At 36.5% G+C, this 12,294-nt stretch overlaps 1 protein-coding gene across 7 annotated transcripts in view; it reads right to left on the bottom strand.

Annotated features, from left to right (window-relative positions):
• SIK3 (SIK family kinase 3) overlaps positions 1 to 12,294 on the bottom strand; it is a 120,074-nt gene that overhangs the window by 68,425 nt on the left and 39,355 nt on the right. For all 7 annotated transcript variants that reach the window (XM_021711292.1, XM_021711291.1, XM_008055899.2 and 4 more), the window contains exon 3: positions 10,541 to 10,702. In XM_021711292.1, coding sequence (XP_021566967.1) covers positions 10,541 to 10,702 — 162 coding nt within the window. The remainder of the gene's footprint in view (positions 1 to 10,540; positions 10,703 to 12,294) is intronic.

The following is a 12,294-nucleotide window of genomic DNA, read 5'->3' as shown; positions in this document are numbered from 1 at the left end:
AATTTTTCTGATAGCCCACAAATGTGTTCTCAGAATAAGGTGAACAAGACAGGCAGACACCTTCCCTGCTTCATGGAGATCAGTCCAGTGGGGGAGATATACATAAAACAAGCACACATCTAACTATACCATAATCATTACATGGGGTTTTTAAAGGTTTCCAGGTACAACTGGTACATAATAGAGAAAAGGAGCTCTCCTGAAGAAGATCCTATCAAGAGTTCAGAGAATCTCTCAATGGGATCAAGAAAACCAAGGTTATCCTTGGATTAAAATGTAGAGAAATCAGAATAATTACTCTGTATTTTCCAATGTTTTGACTTGCAAACTCCCTTCAAAGGGTGCAGAGAAAAGGGAACACTTCTGTACTGCTGGTGGGAGTGTAAACTAGTTCAACTCTATGGAAAGCAGTGTGGCGATTCCCAAAAGAACTAAAAATTGACCTTCCATACTATCCAGCAATCCCTCTCCTGGGAATGAATTCTGGGAAACATAAATCATTCTACAAAAAAGACACCTTACATATACATGATGGAATTATTACACAGCCATAAAGAAGAACAAAATGATGAACTTCACAGCAACCTGATGGACTTAGAGTCTATAATACTGAGTGATCTTTCACAGAAACAAAGAACTGAGTATCACACATTCTCACTCATAAGCGAACCTTGAACAATTATCATAATACTGTAAGAAAAAGATTGGCAGTAGCGGGAAACCATTGGGAGGGGGACGGAGAAGCAGGATTGGCAGCAGTGGGAGTCTGTCTGAGGAAGGGGGCACACCTCATCAAGGGTACCTGCATAATGAACATTTGTATACCTAACCCTGAGTTGTACCCCACATCTTTAAAACAAAAAAATTAAAAGTTAAAAAAAAGACACCTGTACACACATGTTTATCGCCACACTATTCACAATAGTAAAAACAAGGAACCAACCCTACTGCCCACTGAAAGTGAACTGGATAAAGAAAATGTGGTACATATACACGATGGGATATTATGCAGCCATAAAGAAGAACAAAATCATGAACTTTGCAGCACATCGAATGGAGCTGGAGACTATCACAGAAACAAAGAACTGAATAACTCATGTTCTCGCTCATAAGTGGGACCTGAACATTAATCACATTGCACAAGGGACAGGGCACTGCCAGGAAAGAGGGGATGGGCAACACAAAAGGTACCTGGTCTGAAACCAGGGGAAGTGAGGGTCAGTTGGAGGCCCAAAGTTCACTTGCACGTAGCCTACTTATGTAGTTAATCCTTACTTGTACCCCACATCTCATAATAAGATAAAATTTAACATTAAAAAAAGAATGTATTATCTTAAAAACCTTCCAGGAAAAGATCAAGCATGGTGGCTCACGCCTATAATCCCAGCATTTTGGGAGGCTGAGGCAGGAGAACTGCTTGAGCACAGGAGTTTGAGATCAGCCTAGGCAACATAGAGAAACTTTGTCTCTACAAAATAAAACATAAAATATTAGCTGGACATAGTGGTGCAAGCCTATAATTCCAGCTACTCCAGAAGATGAGGTGAGAGGATTGCTTGAGCCCAGGAGTTTGAAGCTGCAGTGAACTGTGATGGCACCACTGGAATACAGCCTGGGCAACAGAGTGAGACTTCAACTCAAAAAAGAAAACCTCTGTGGAAAAAAAAGTTTTAAAATAATTTTGTCATTTTTGTATGACTTATGATAGAGAAGCAGCGGCTTTAAGTAAAAGATATTTTATTTTACAGTAGTACATTATTTAAAAATTGGTTTACATGTAAACATTATGGATGATTGGCCATCAGATGAGCAAATTTTAAAAGTGAATAGTATCAAGTGTTGACACACTGGAAACTAGGCATTCAGACATGATAGGTGTGCATTAAACTGCTGTTTGGTGGGTAAGTCGTGATTTTAGTTAAAATGTGCAATTGTGTTCCTAGACCCAGTAATTTTACTTCTAAGTATTTATTCAAAAGAATAATTCATACACACACAGTTAAACAAGTATCTGTACTTCAGCCTTCTCTCAAATAAAAAAGTACACAATCCAAAAAGCATATCGATAGGATATATGCTAAATAGATGAATATGTATAAATAGACATAAATATCTAAATAAATATATTTAAATAGAAAAAATTGATTTAAAGGTTCACCATGAATTATAAGACAAATTCATATTTTCCCATTTTACAAGGGACACACACTATTTAATTTACTTAAATCATATAAGAAAAAGTATTCACTTAAAATTGATATATCATGTTCAGTTTGGAAGCCATATTTGAGATTATAATACCCAAAATAGTTGAAAACTTTTCATGGCATGGTATTTGGAATGCTTACATATTTGAACCTAAAAACCAGACTTATTTATTTAAATTATTTTCATGTTTTGCTTTTAAATGATGAAATGGATTAGCAACTTTTAGGTCATTATTATAAGCACTTCCTTGCAAATAGTACACTATGAACATAGATAGTCCTTATTCCCAATAAATCAAACTGGATATAATACATATAGATATAGAAAGATAAATATAGATATGAACATGTGTATTAAATATATGTATACAGTGTATATATATTAGGTGTATATGTATGTAATGCACAATTTCTAAATTTGGGGTTTTGAGGCCATAGAACACATTCTGATGTGTTATATAAGATCCGTGACCAAATGAAGACCATTCGTAAATTTGCCCAAATCTGTATTGAGACGTTGTAGAAGTAGAATTTTTATCCTCATCAACTTGAATTTATACATTTGTGTTCCTTATGCTTCCAATGATCCATGACAGTTGTCAATTTAATACAGTGAAAAACTGTGCCCTGGTCAAAGCTATTATGGTACCCAACTACTTCAGCTGAGTAATAAATGGAATGACTGAGTCATAGCGTGCTCATTAGCTTCCTGCTAGCAGGTAGACGCTCATGATCTATACTCAGAGGCTTTCAAACTATTCCATTTAAGGGGTGGAAGACTTAAATAATTATTTCATTTATTAACTTCAAAAAAGTAGAAAAGGCAAGAGAAGTCATGATCACTTTTTACGACACGAATCTCCTGGAACACTGAGAATCTCTGAGGATTGAGAAATCACCAGCTGGGAAAAGCTCCTGTGCATAAAAGGTGCCAAATTAAGGGTGGTCTGTGTACAACCTCAGCAAAGAAGAGCCAAAGATCACACAAATCAGAATGTTTTTTAAAGACTAGATGAAATACCCATGCCTACCACTAGCAAATTGAGTTTTTCTCAGTTTGACACTAAGAAAACAAATATAAATATTATACTCACTCTCTTATGATTTTAAGAGAACTGATACAGGTGTATTCAGTACTTCTAAAAGTCAGAGCCAGATTCTGGACTAATGGGGACTCTTATTAATATTCTGCCATGTAGCAAGGCTTGCCTAAACAATCAGTCTTACTTGCTTTTTGACATCCCTTGAATTTAAAGTCTCTATCACATTTTTTGTTTTAATTTAATTTTTTATTTTTTAAGAGACAGGGTCTCACTTTGTTACCCAGGCTGGGATGCAGTGGCACAATCATAGCTCACTGCAGCCTAGAACTCCTGTGTTCAAGTGATCTTCCCGCTTGAGCCTCCTGAGTAGTGGGGACTATAGTACAGGCTGGAGCCACTGCGCATGCGTATATCAGAATTTACACAACACAGTAAAGACGTCCTCAGAGTTCGAGGGAGGAAGCACTCTGGGTGATCTGTGAGCCCCTCCACAACATCAGCCTGCAATTGAGGAGCTTAAGATCCTATAGGAAAAATAGAGTTGGGGAAACACAGTTTCGGGCAGACTTATAAAAGTTCTTATAGTTTCTACATCCACTAATAAAAGTAAAACAACATTCTAAATGGACAGAGTATCCTTATTCTATCAAAATATCTTAAATCAGGGTCAGGTATGGTAGTTCAAGCCTGTAATCGCAGCACTTTGGGAGACTGAGGCGGGAGGACTGCTTGAGCCCAGAAGTTCGAGATCAACCTAGACAACATAGCAAGACCTCATCTCTACAAAAAATAAAAAAAACTAGACAGGCATGGTGGTGTGCACCTACGGTCCCAGCTATTCAGGAGGAAGAAGAGGTAGCAAGATCTCTTGAGCCCAGGAGTTCAAGGCTGCAGTGGACCATGATTGTGCCACAGCACTCTAGCCTGGGAGACAGAGTGAGACCCTGATTTTTTTTTTTTTAAATCTTAAATCAGAAACTATAGGTAAATGTGCATCTGATTTCCTTCAACCATCCTTGGCTTGCTAGAGATTTTTCAAAATTGTCATTTTCTGCAGTTTCAATAAGATGCTGACAAGTTTATTTTTCTTTGTTCTAGATATTATATAAATTAAGATGCAGCTTTGGCTTTTAATAATCATTTATCAATATTTTATTTATTTATATTTTCAGTGGACAGATAATAACTGTATATTCACAGGGCACAATGTGATGCTGTGACACATGTATTCATTGTGGAATAATTAAGCCATGCACATTAACATTTATCACTTCACATATGTATCAATCCACATTTTATTAAATGATATGCCGAACATGGTCCCAGAGACAAAAAGCAATTTGAAATTTTGAGATGCTTTGGCAGGTCAAAAGTACATGCCATTCAACAGTCTTACACTCAGTTCAACTTACTTCACTCCATTAGAGAGAGCAGACAAGCTCTCAGTCTCAGGCTTCCTTTCCCACAGTTTCTGTTCTTTTGCCCAAGGCCTCAATGCAAAAGCTTCTGTTTCTTTTCTGTCCTTTCTTTTTCTAGTCTCAATCTCTAGTTCCTTCTTTTTCTAATTATCCCCAAAATAAGCAACTTGCAATTGATAGATACCAGCATTGACAATCCTTAAGGTTGAGGAAAAGTAACAGAGAAGGCAATGTGCATAGATTAGAAGTTTGTGTAAAAGGAAAGCGGAACCTATGGTTGGGGATGAATTTCTTTATTCTCAGCTTCTCATACTGGTGTATGTTTACATATCGTCAGGTGTAATACTCCAGTGTGCCAAGAGTTATGCAAAACTGTAGGCTACACAGATGGCATGTTCCTGGAACATCAACTTTCTTTCTCTGTTAAACTAAGTTAATAATTTTAATATTAAACAAATATAGATATGATATTGAGTAGAACGCAAAATGTGCATACATCTTAAGATTTAAGCACGTGATTAAAAATATGTTTAAGATGAGCCATTTCAGACTATGCAATCCATCCCCACTCACCCCACCCTGTATGAGTTCATTCCCCTCTGCTGTTAGGGAAACCACAGTGGGAAAATCTGAGAAGTAATGCTTCTGCATTGGTGACATAGCTATTGTGAGTGAAGCCTTGTAAACAGAATTTGCTCTTGATCCTAGCAGGATGCAATTACTTTTCAAGACCAGTAAAACCTCACTTATAACCTAGAACTATGATTACAAAAGTCTGCTCATTTGAATTTTAACTTTAAAATTTTTTCATACAAATTAACTGTATACCTGGAATGCCCTTTGAATAAGGCACATGTATTTTTCATTTGTAAATGTCTAGTCTTAGAAAAAGGATCTAGAAGAGATACTTTTTCAAACTTTATTTTCCCAACATATATCAAGGTTATAACAGTTTCTAGTTGATTGGCATATGCCATTTCAGGGTGAGAACACAGGTTGAGCCATTAAAATCTCTAAACTCTATTGTGACATGAATTCAAGACAGTCATAATAGCCTATTAGGGTCTCAATTTACTATATGTCAACCTGGAAGCTGCAGTGAATCAAGCTAAATAAAGAGTATTAGGATCATAAAATAGAATTTGGGTTGATGTAATTAATATTGCAAAACTAACTTCCTGTGACCAGAGGCATTCTCAGTCACCACACTTTGGAAGGGTTCTCAGAAATCCAAGGTTTCCAACCTTTTTTTTCTAAGATGATGGTATTGCAGTATATTCACAATGAGGGCGAAAGGTCAACTGAGTTATAAAATGTTTTAATTTCTCACTTTAAAAAAATAGTCTTGCTCCCATGCATTAAGGTCAAAAATTTCCACAGTACCTTAAATCTATGCACTCTGAAAATTCTTTCAAAAATATTGGTTTTTCTGTAGTTCCACTTCAGATCTTCACTGTCTACTGATTGCCAACTAAAACAATAACATGGGAGTGGAAACTATCTCATGGAGACCATTCTGGGAGTCAACATTTAAAAAGAAAAGTTTCCAACTTCCTTAGGTTAAAAAAAAATGTTTCCACAATTTTAAAAACATTCTCATAATGTCTGAGTATTTGAAAGAACTTTACTTCAGGAGTAAGCCAGATACATGATTTCAGTTACTTTTTAGGCAATCTTTTTTTAAATATAGAACTCTCTCTACTTAATCACTGGAGATAAGGACACTAAAATCACTTTCAAACAGCAGTGTATCAACCATTAAAAATAAGACAACACCACTTTTCTTTGATAGCTTAATAAGCAAATTTGATTTCTTTATTTCTAAACATTCTCTAAGTTCCCACTTCCTGGCCCAGATACCTGATTTGTTACCTGGTGCTAGGAACCTTCCTCACTTTCTCACTTGTATCTGTTGCCCTTTTCTACCTTTCCTCTACCACCACCACCCTCCTGGAAGATGTCACCATTTCACAGCCTTTAATTGGCCTTCTGTTGTCTTCCTGTCCCTTCCCCATATAATGCTGGTGTTATTTAGTTTTTCAAAGGTCTAAATATCTGCTGCCCAAACAGATTGTAAATTCTTGAGGGCTGGAGTCACATCTCACACTTCTTTCTTCTCTTCTGTGCCACCTGAGCGAGAAGTTTTATTAACAGATGATTCCAGATTACTACTTCAAATTCTTAGTTCTGGACCTGGTAACTTTGTCTTTCAGAAATAAAAGTTATTTATCCTAAAAAATTATCAATACTGATCAATTCTGTTACTATTTTTAAAAATTCTATAAAAGACAGGTTTAGCCGGGCTTGGTAGCTTATGATTGTAATCCCAGTACTTTGGGAAGCTAAGGCAGGAGAATCGCCTTCCTGGGCAACATAATGAGACCTCATCTCTACAAAAAAATACAAAAATTAGCCAGGCATGGTGGTACATGCTTATAGTCCTGGCTACTTAACAAACTGAGGCGAAAGGCTCGCTTGAGCCCAGGAGGTCAAGACTGCGGTGAGCTGAGATCGTGCCACTGTACTCCAGCCTGGGCAACTGAGTGAGACCCTGCCTCCCTCCCCACTCTAAAAAAAGGAGGAGGAGGAGGAATGTTTAAATTCTAAAACCACACACAAAAAAGTTATTCAACTGGACTTCACTCTCTAGAACGAAAACTAGAACAAAAATTAATAAACAAAAATTTAAGTACAAAAACCCCATAAACTATGGGATGATGGTTGAAGCTTTTTTTTTTCTTTGAGTTGAGTCTTGCTACGTTGCCCATGTTGAACTCAAACTCCTGGGCTCAAGGGACTCTCCTGCCTCACTCTCTTGAGTATTTGGGACTGTAGGTGCATACTACCATGCCCAGCTGAATCTTAAAATACCAATAGCTGAAGCTTACCATTCATGCCCAGGGAACACACACTCTCCTTAAGAAGGCTAGCACCAGCGTGGGCATTTGTAATAGTTAGATTTTTATAGTAGGAAGTATCAAACATAAATTACCACACTAATATAGAAAGTAAAAATAAGTTAATGTAAACACAAACATCCATAGAATAACTTATTATTCATCCTCTATACTGAACAAGATACATGATGATTTTAATCAAAAACACTTAGGTAAACATTGGTATAAGAAAAACATGAATTTCTTATACTTCCTAATCCCAATATTATCAGTTCCAGGTTACTGTGCTACTACTGTAACATATTTGATTATTTTAAAGATGAGTTGCTTAAGACTAACGATATCTTACGTAAAACAAAACAATATCTTTTTCTTTTTCATGTGTTTCTTCCACAAATACTTTAATACATTATCAAAAAAAAGTCGTTGAAAAGATCAGGGATCTGAAAGTTACTTTTAGCTTTTAGAATCAAAGTTGATTTCATTATCTATCTGACCTTATCCTGTCAAAACCATCTAACCTACCTCTCCATAATTAGTCATGTTCTAGTCAGCTTCAACTAGAAGTATTTCTCCCACTGGTCCATTAAGTTCAAAGAAGATTTGGCAGGTAAGAAAGACAATTCTAACAAATTTATGTGCAAGAAAGAAGTTTGGGCAACAACTGAGAAACTGAGTAATGATGGTATGTCAGAGAAAGAATGCATGAACAAAGATAATGCTAAATATTGTAAAGGGGCACAAACTGGAGGTGCTCATTTATTCCTTGTTTTGCTTTTAAAACAAATAATAAAAATGCAGACTTTGGGCTAATCAACTTAAATACCTTGCCAAAGTATTTGTGTTAACACAGATAGAGCCCAAAGCTGGCTGCCAGCACCCCCAGGAGTCTGTAATTACAAACCAGCACGTAGAGACTCTTACTGTGACTACTTGGATTTGTTTTAACTATTAAGGAAGAAAAGCATTTAGAAATCTCTTTACCCAAATATTTCAGCAGATATTCCAATTTCAATGGTTAGAAACCTCAATTTTTACTCGAAGTTTCCCAGTGCAAAAACGAAAGGAAGTAGAAATTTTCCTTAGCTAAATCAAAATGATTCTAAATTCAAAATCAAGAACCAAGGAAACATTAACAAAATGTTAACTTTAGGTTAGTGGAGGTAGAATAATACTGCAGAATACAAAGAGGGCCTTCTTTTAACTCACTACCTAAATCAATAATGCAAAGATCTCCACAATGACATCTGTGGTAGGATGAGTAATGGTTCCCCAAATACATCTATGTTCTAACTCCCCATACTTGTGAATGTGTTGCCTTACATGGTAAAAGGGACCTTTGCAAACATGATTAAATTAAGGATCTCCAGTGGGGGAGGATATCTGTGATAGCCCAATGTAATCACAAGGGTCCTCAGCAAAAGGATCATTATTAGGAGTAGGAGATGTGACAAGGCAGCAAGAGGCTAGAATTATGTGAGGAAGGGCCCAAGCCCAGGAATGCAGGTGCCTCCAGGAGCTGAAAAAGGCAAGGAAACAGATTTTCCCTTCAGATCCTCCAAAAGGAACCAGCCCTGCCGACATCTTCATTTTAGCCCTGTGACACTCATTTCAGACATTTGACCTCCAGAGCTGTAAACTAACAAAGCTGTGTTTCCAACCTCTAAGAGTTTGCAGTACTTTGTTATGGCAATAACAAGCAATTATACAATATTTTATTACACTTTTAAGGATTGTGGAGTTTAATAGGTGTTATTACTATTAATTTCACTGAAGCTACAACAAATAATTGCACAAAAAAAAAAAAAAGGTTTAAAATCTCCAGATCTTTCCACACCACCCACCTCTAAGACCGGCACCTACACAGCTTTGGAGGAAAAAAAAAGATATGAGAGCAAAGGAAAAACATGATTTTATGTAAGATAAAGAAAGCCTTTAATTCCCAACTACTATGTAATGAGCCAGTGCAGGACTCAAAAGAACTTAGAAATGATGTGAAAGTTCTAAACAAGAGTGCAGTCATCAGTCTAACTGAGATAAATAAAAAGCTAAATGGCGTCCAAGATGTAAAAGTGAATGGGCTTATTTACACAAAAGGAACTGTTGGAAGAGTCACCATCCGGCAAGGTACACTTAGGTACTTTGAACTATATAATATATCAGTCTGAACTCTCAACTCCCATCTAACTTACAGAGGAAGGCAATCTTTAGAACTGCTTTATACCTTGGCTTTTCAGGCAATTATATTCTAGCTATATTTAATTTTCCATATGAGATGCCCTCCCTTTTATCTATGAGACAGGAGAAACACAATGCAATATTCGAAACTGTCAAAAACAAAAATGGCTCATTATCACATTTATAGTTTCTACATAGACTGTAGTCACTTCCTTCTATCAATAGGTGGTGAGCTTGTATATTCATTAGGCAAAATGCTGATAATTTACTAAAACTGAAGCATGAGCAGATTAAGGCAGTGAAAAGTGCTTTTCAAGCACTGTCAGATGAGCAGACCAGTGAAATTTGAGGAGACAAGAAGCTGGACTGCCTATAAACCACTACAAGATCTATTCTTCAAATTATCATAAACTATGGCCTTTAAGCTCTGTGTCAGCAATGACATCAAGCAACCTACTCAACTAAAGATGAGAGGGCAGGCAATGTTAGCAGTTTTCCTTTTCACTTTATTCTATATTTTATTCCTTATTATTTAAAAAGAACCTGTCAACCAAAATAATATAATTTTAAATATCACCCTCTTCTTTCTCCCCAGCCTAGTTCCAGCTAATATACTACATAAAAAATAAGTGTAGTTTGAAAGTTCATCAATTTCCAGGCTACTTTTTAAAATCCTAAATTTTCCTTACATTCACAAAACTGTCTGAATAGATAGAAACAGAGAGTTTCTTGCTTTAAGAACCTTGAAGGAAAAGCTCCTTTGATCCCACTTCGCATCCTCAGCACACACCCCTCACCTGCTATTTTAATATTCAGATTGGCGTCCAGAAGCAAATTTTCAGCTTTTAAATCACGATGGACAATGTTCCGACAGTGACAAAAATAGACGGCTGTGACGATCTGTTTGAACTTCCGACGGGCCTCTTTTTCTGCCATTCTACCATGGGCCACCAGGTGGTCTGTGTTGAAGAAGAACACAGTCAATTCTCATGTAGACATCGGTATAATTTCAAAAGGCAGACTTAAAGAGTGATGCAAAGGGACCCCCATAAAATGAATGAGTTAAAGTAGTGAAACAAATAAAAGGTGAACCTCACACTTACTGTCTTGGTTTATATCTGTAATAATTCATTAGTAATAAGTATCCAAACTATTTTAAGTATAAATGCTGTTATGCATAAGAATCCACTCGCACTAAGAAAAAAAAAGTTCTGAGGGTTACAATAGTATTTTCCAAGAATCATAAGACTCAATGCCTTGCTTTTCATAGCCTTATTGCAAAAGATGACACACACACTACAAACACACACATGAAGATAAGTATCAGAAATATTTCCTGTGTTAAAGGGTAAGTAAAAAAGCAGGGTCTCAATAATCAACCATTCTAGGAAAAAATAGACAGAAATTAGTCATTGCTAAGAGGGATAAATTACTTTATATAGTTCTCCACTTAGAGAAACATCTCTTCTGCTTTCTCAAAGTTCTCCAATTTGACATTAAAACACTTATTTGGTCACTGTTCTCTGGAATGCATAGAAATGTGCCTATATCTGTGTATCTGCATATGCTGGGTTTTCCAAATAGTTTTATCAACTATGTTAATTTTTACAGATAACATCAATAAAAAAAATTCCTACCAACTTGAATGAATTCATTTCATTGGCCATGTTGCTATCTAAGGTGAATCAAAAGATTGACATGTGATCTTGTAATGATCACATATATGATTTAGCAGTAGGTTTACACTGAATCAATGACATACATATCTTTGACCCAGTTCTTCGTCAAACCAACAACACATACAGGTCGTGGCAGCTGATGGGACTAGAAATTTTAATTATGATACAGTATGCTCTGTTTGAAATTTCTAATAATCTTCATCAGAACTGTTCTGTAATCAACTGGTCTAGCTGGGGAAAGGACATATTTGCCATCAAAAGCATCCTGAGAAGCATCCTGAGATAGTAAGAAAGGGTAAAATCAGACAGTATAGATAAATGTAATTGTTGTTTGTTTAACAGTAGTAGTTTTGGTAAGAATGCCCAATTGTTTTGGCAACATCTGAACTCATCTGCAGGACCAGTCATCACAAAAACGAAGTTCAGGGTCAAACATGGTTACTAGTAATAACTGCCCAATCTTAGAACTTGGGGCTAGAACAGCAAGGGAGAAGGGTATAAAGAATGGGAGCTGGATGACAACCTATCCACATAGCAGATTTTGAAACAATTCAAACCGCATTCTGAATATAAAATTGTGGAGTGCAAATACCATAGTAACATGTTCTAATACTTTGTCTAATTAAAGAGCTTTAAAGAGACTGCTATTCTTGAATAACATAAAAATAACATGTCTTAATGTAAATTATTAAGACAAACTCGCCAGGCTCGGTGGCTCAGCCTATAATCCCGCGCTTTGGGAGGTTGAGGTGAGTGGATTGCCTGAGCCCGCGGGTTTGAGACCCGCCTGGGCAACTTGGCGAGACCTCATCTCTACAATAAATCAAAAATTAGCCGGGCGTGGTAGCGCACACCTGTAGTTTCAGCTACTT

The sequence above is a fragment of the Carlito syrichta genome, unplaced genomic scaffold (genome assembly GCF_000164805.1).
Source record: "Carlito syrichta isolate Samal-C Ts95f unplaced genomic scaffold, Tarsius_syrichta-2.0.1 Scaffold302022, whole genome shotgun sequence".
In the NCBI taxonomy this organism is placed as follows: Eukaryota; Metazoa; Chordata; class Mammalia; order Primates; family Tarsiidae; genus Carlito; species Carlito syrichta.
The sequence above is the reverse complement of the archived record's forward strand: the minus strand, read 5'-3'. Positions and strand labels throughout refer to the sequence as shown.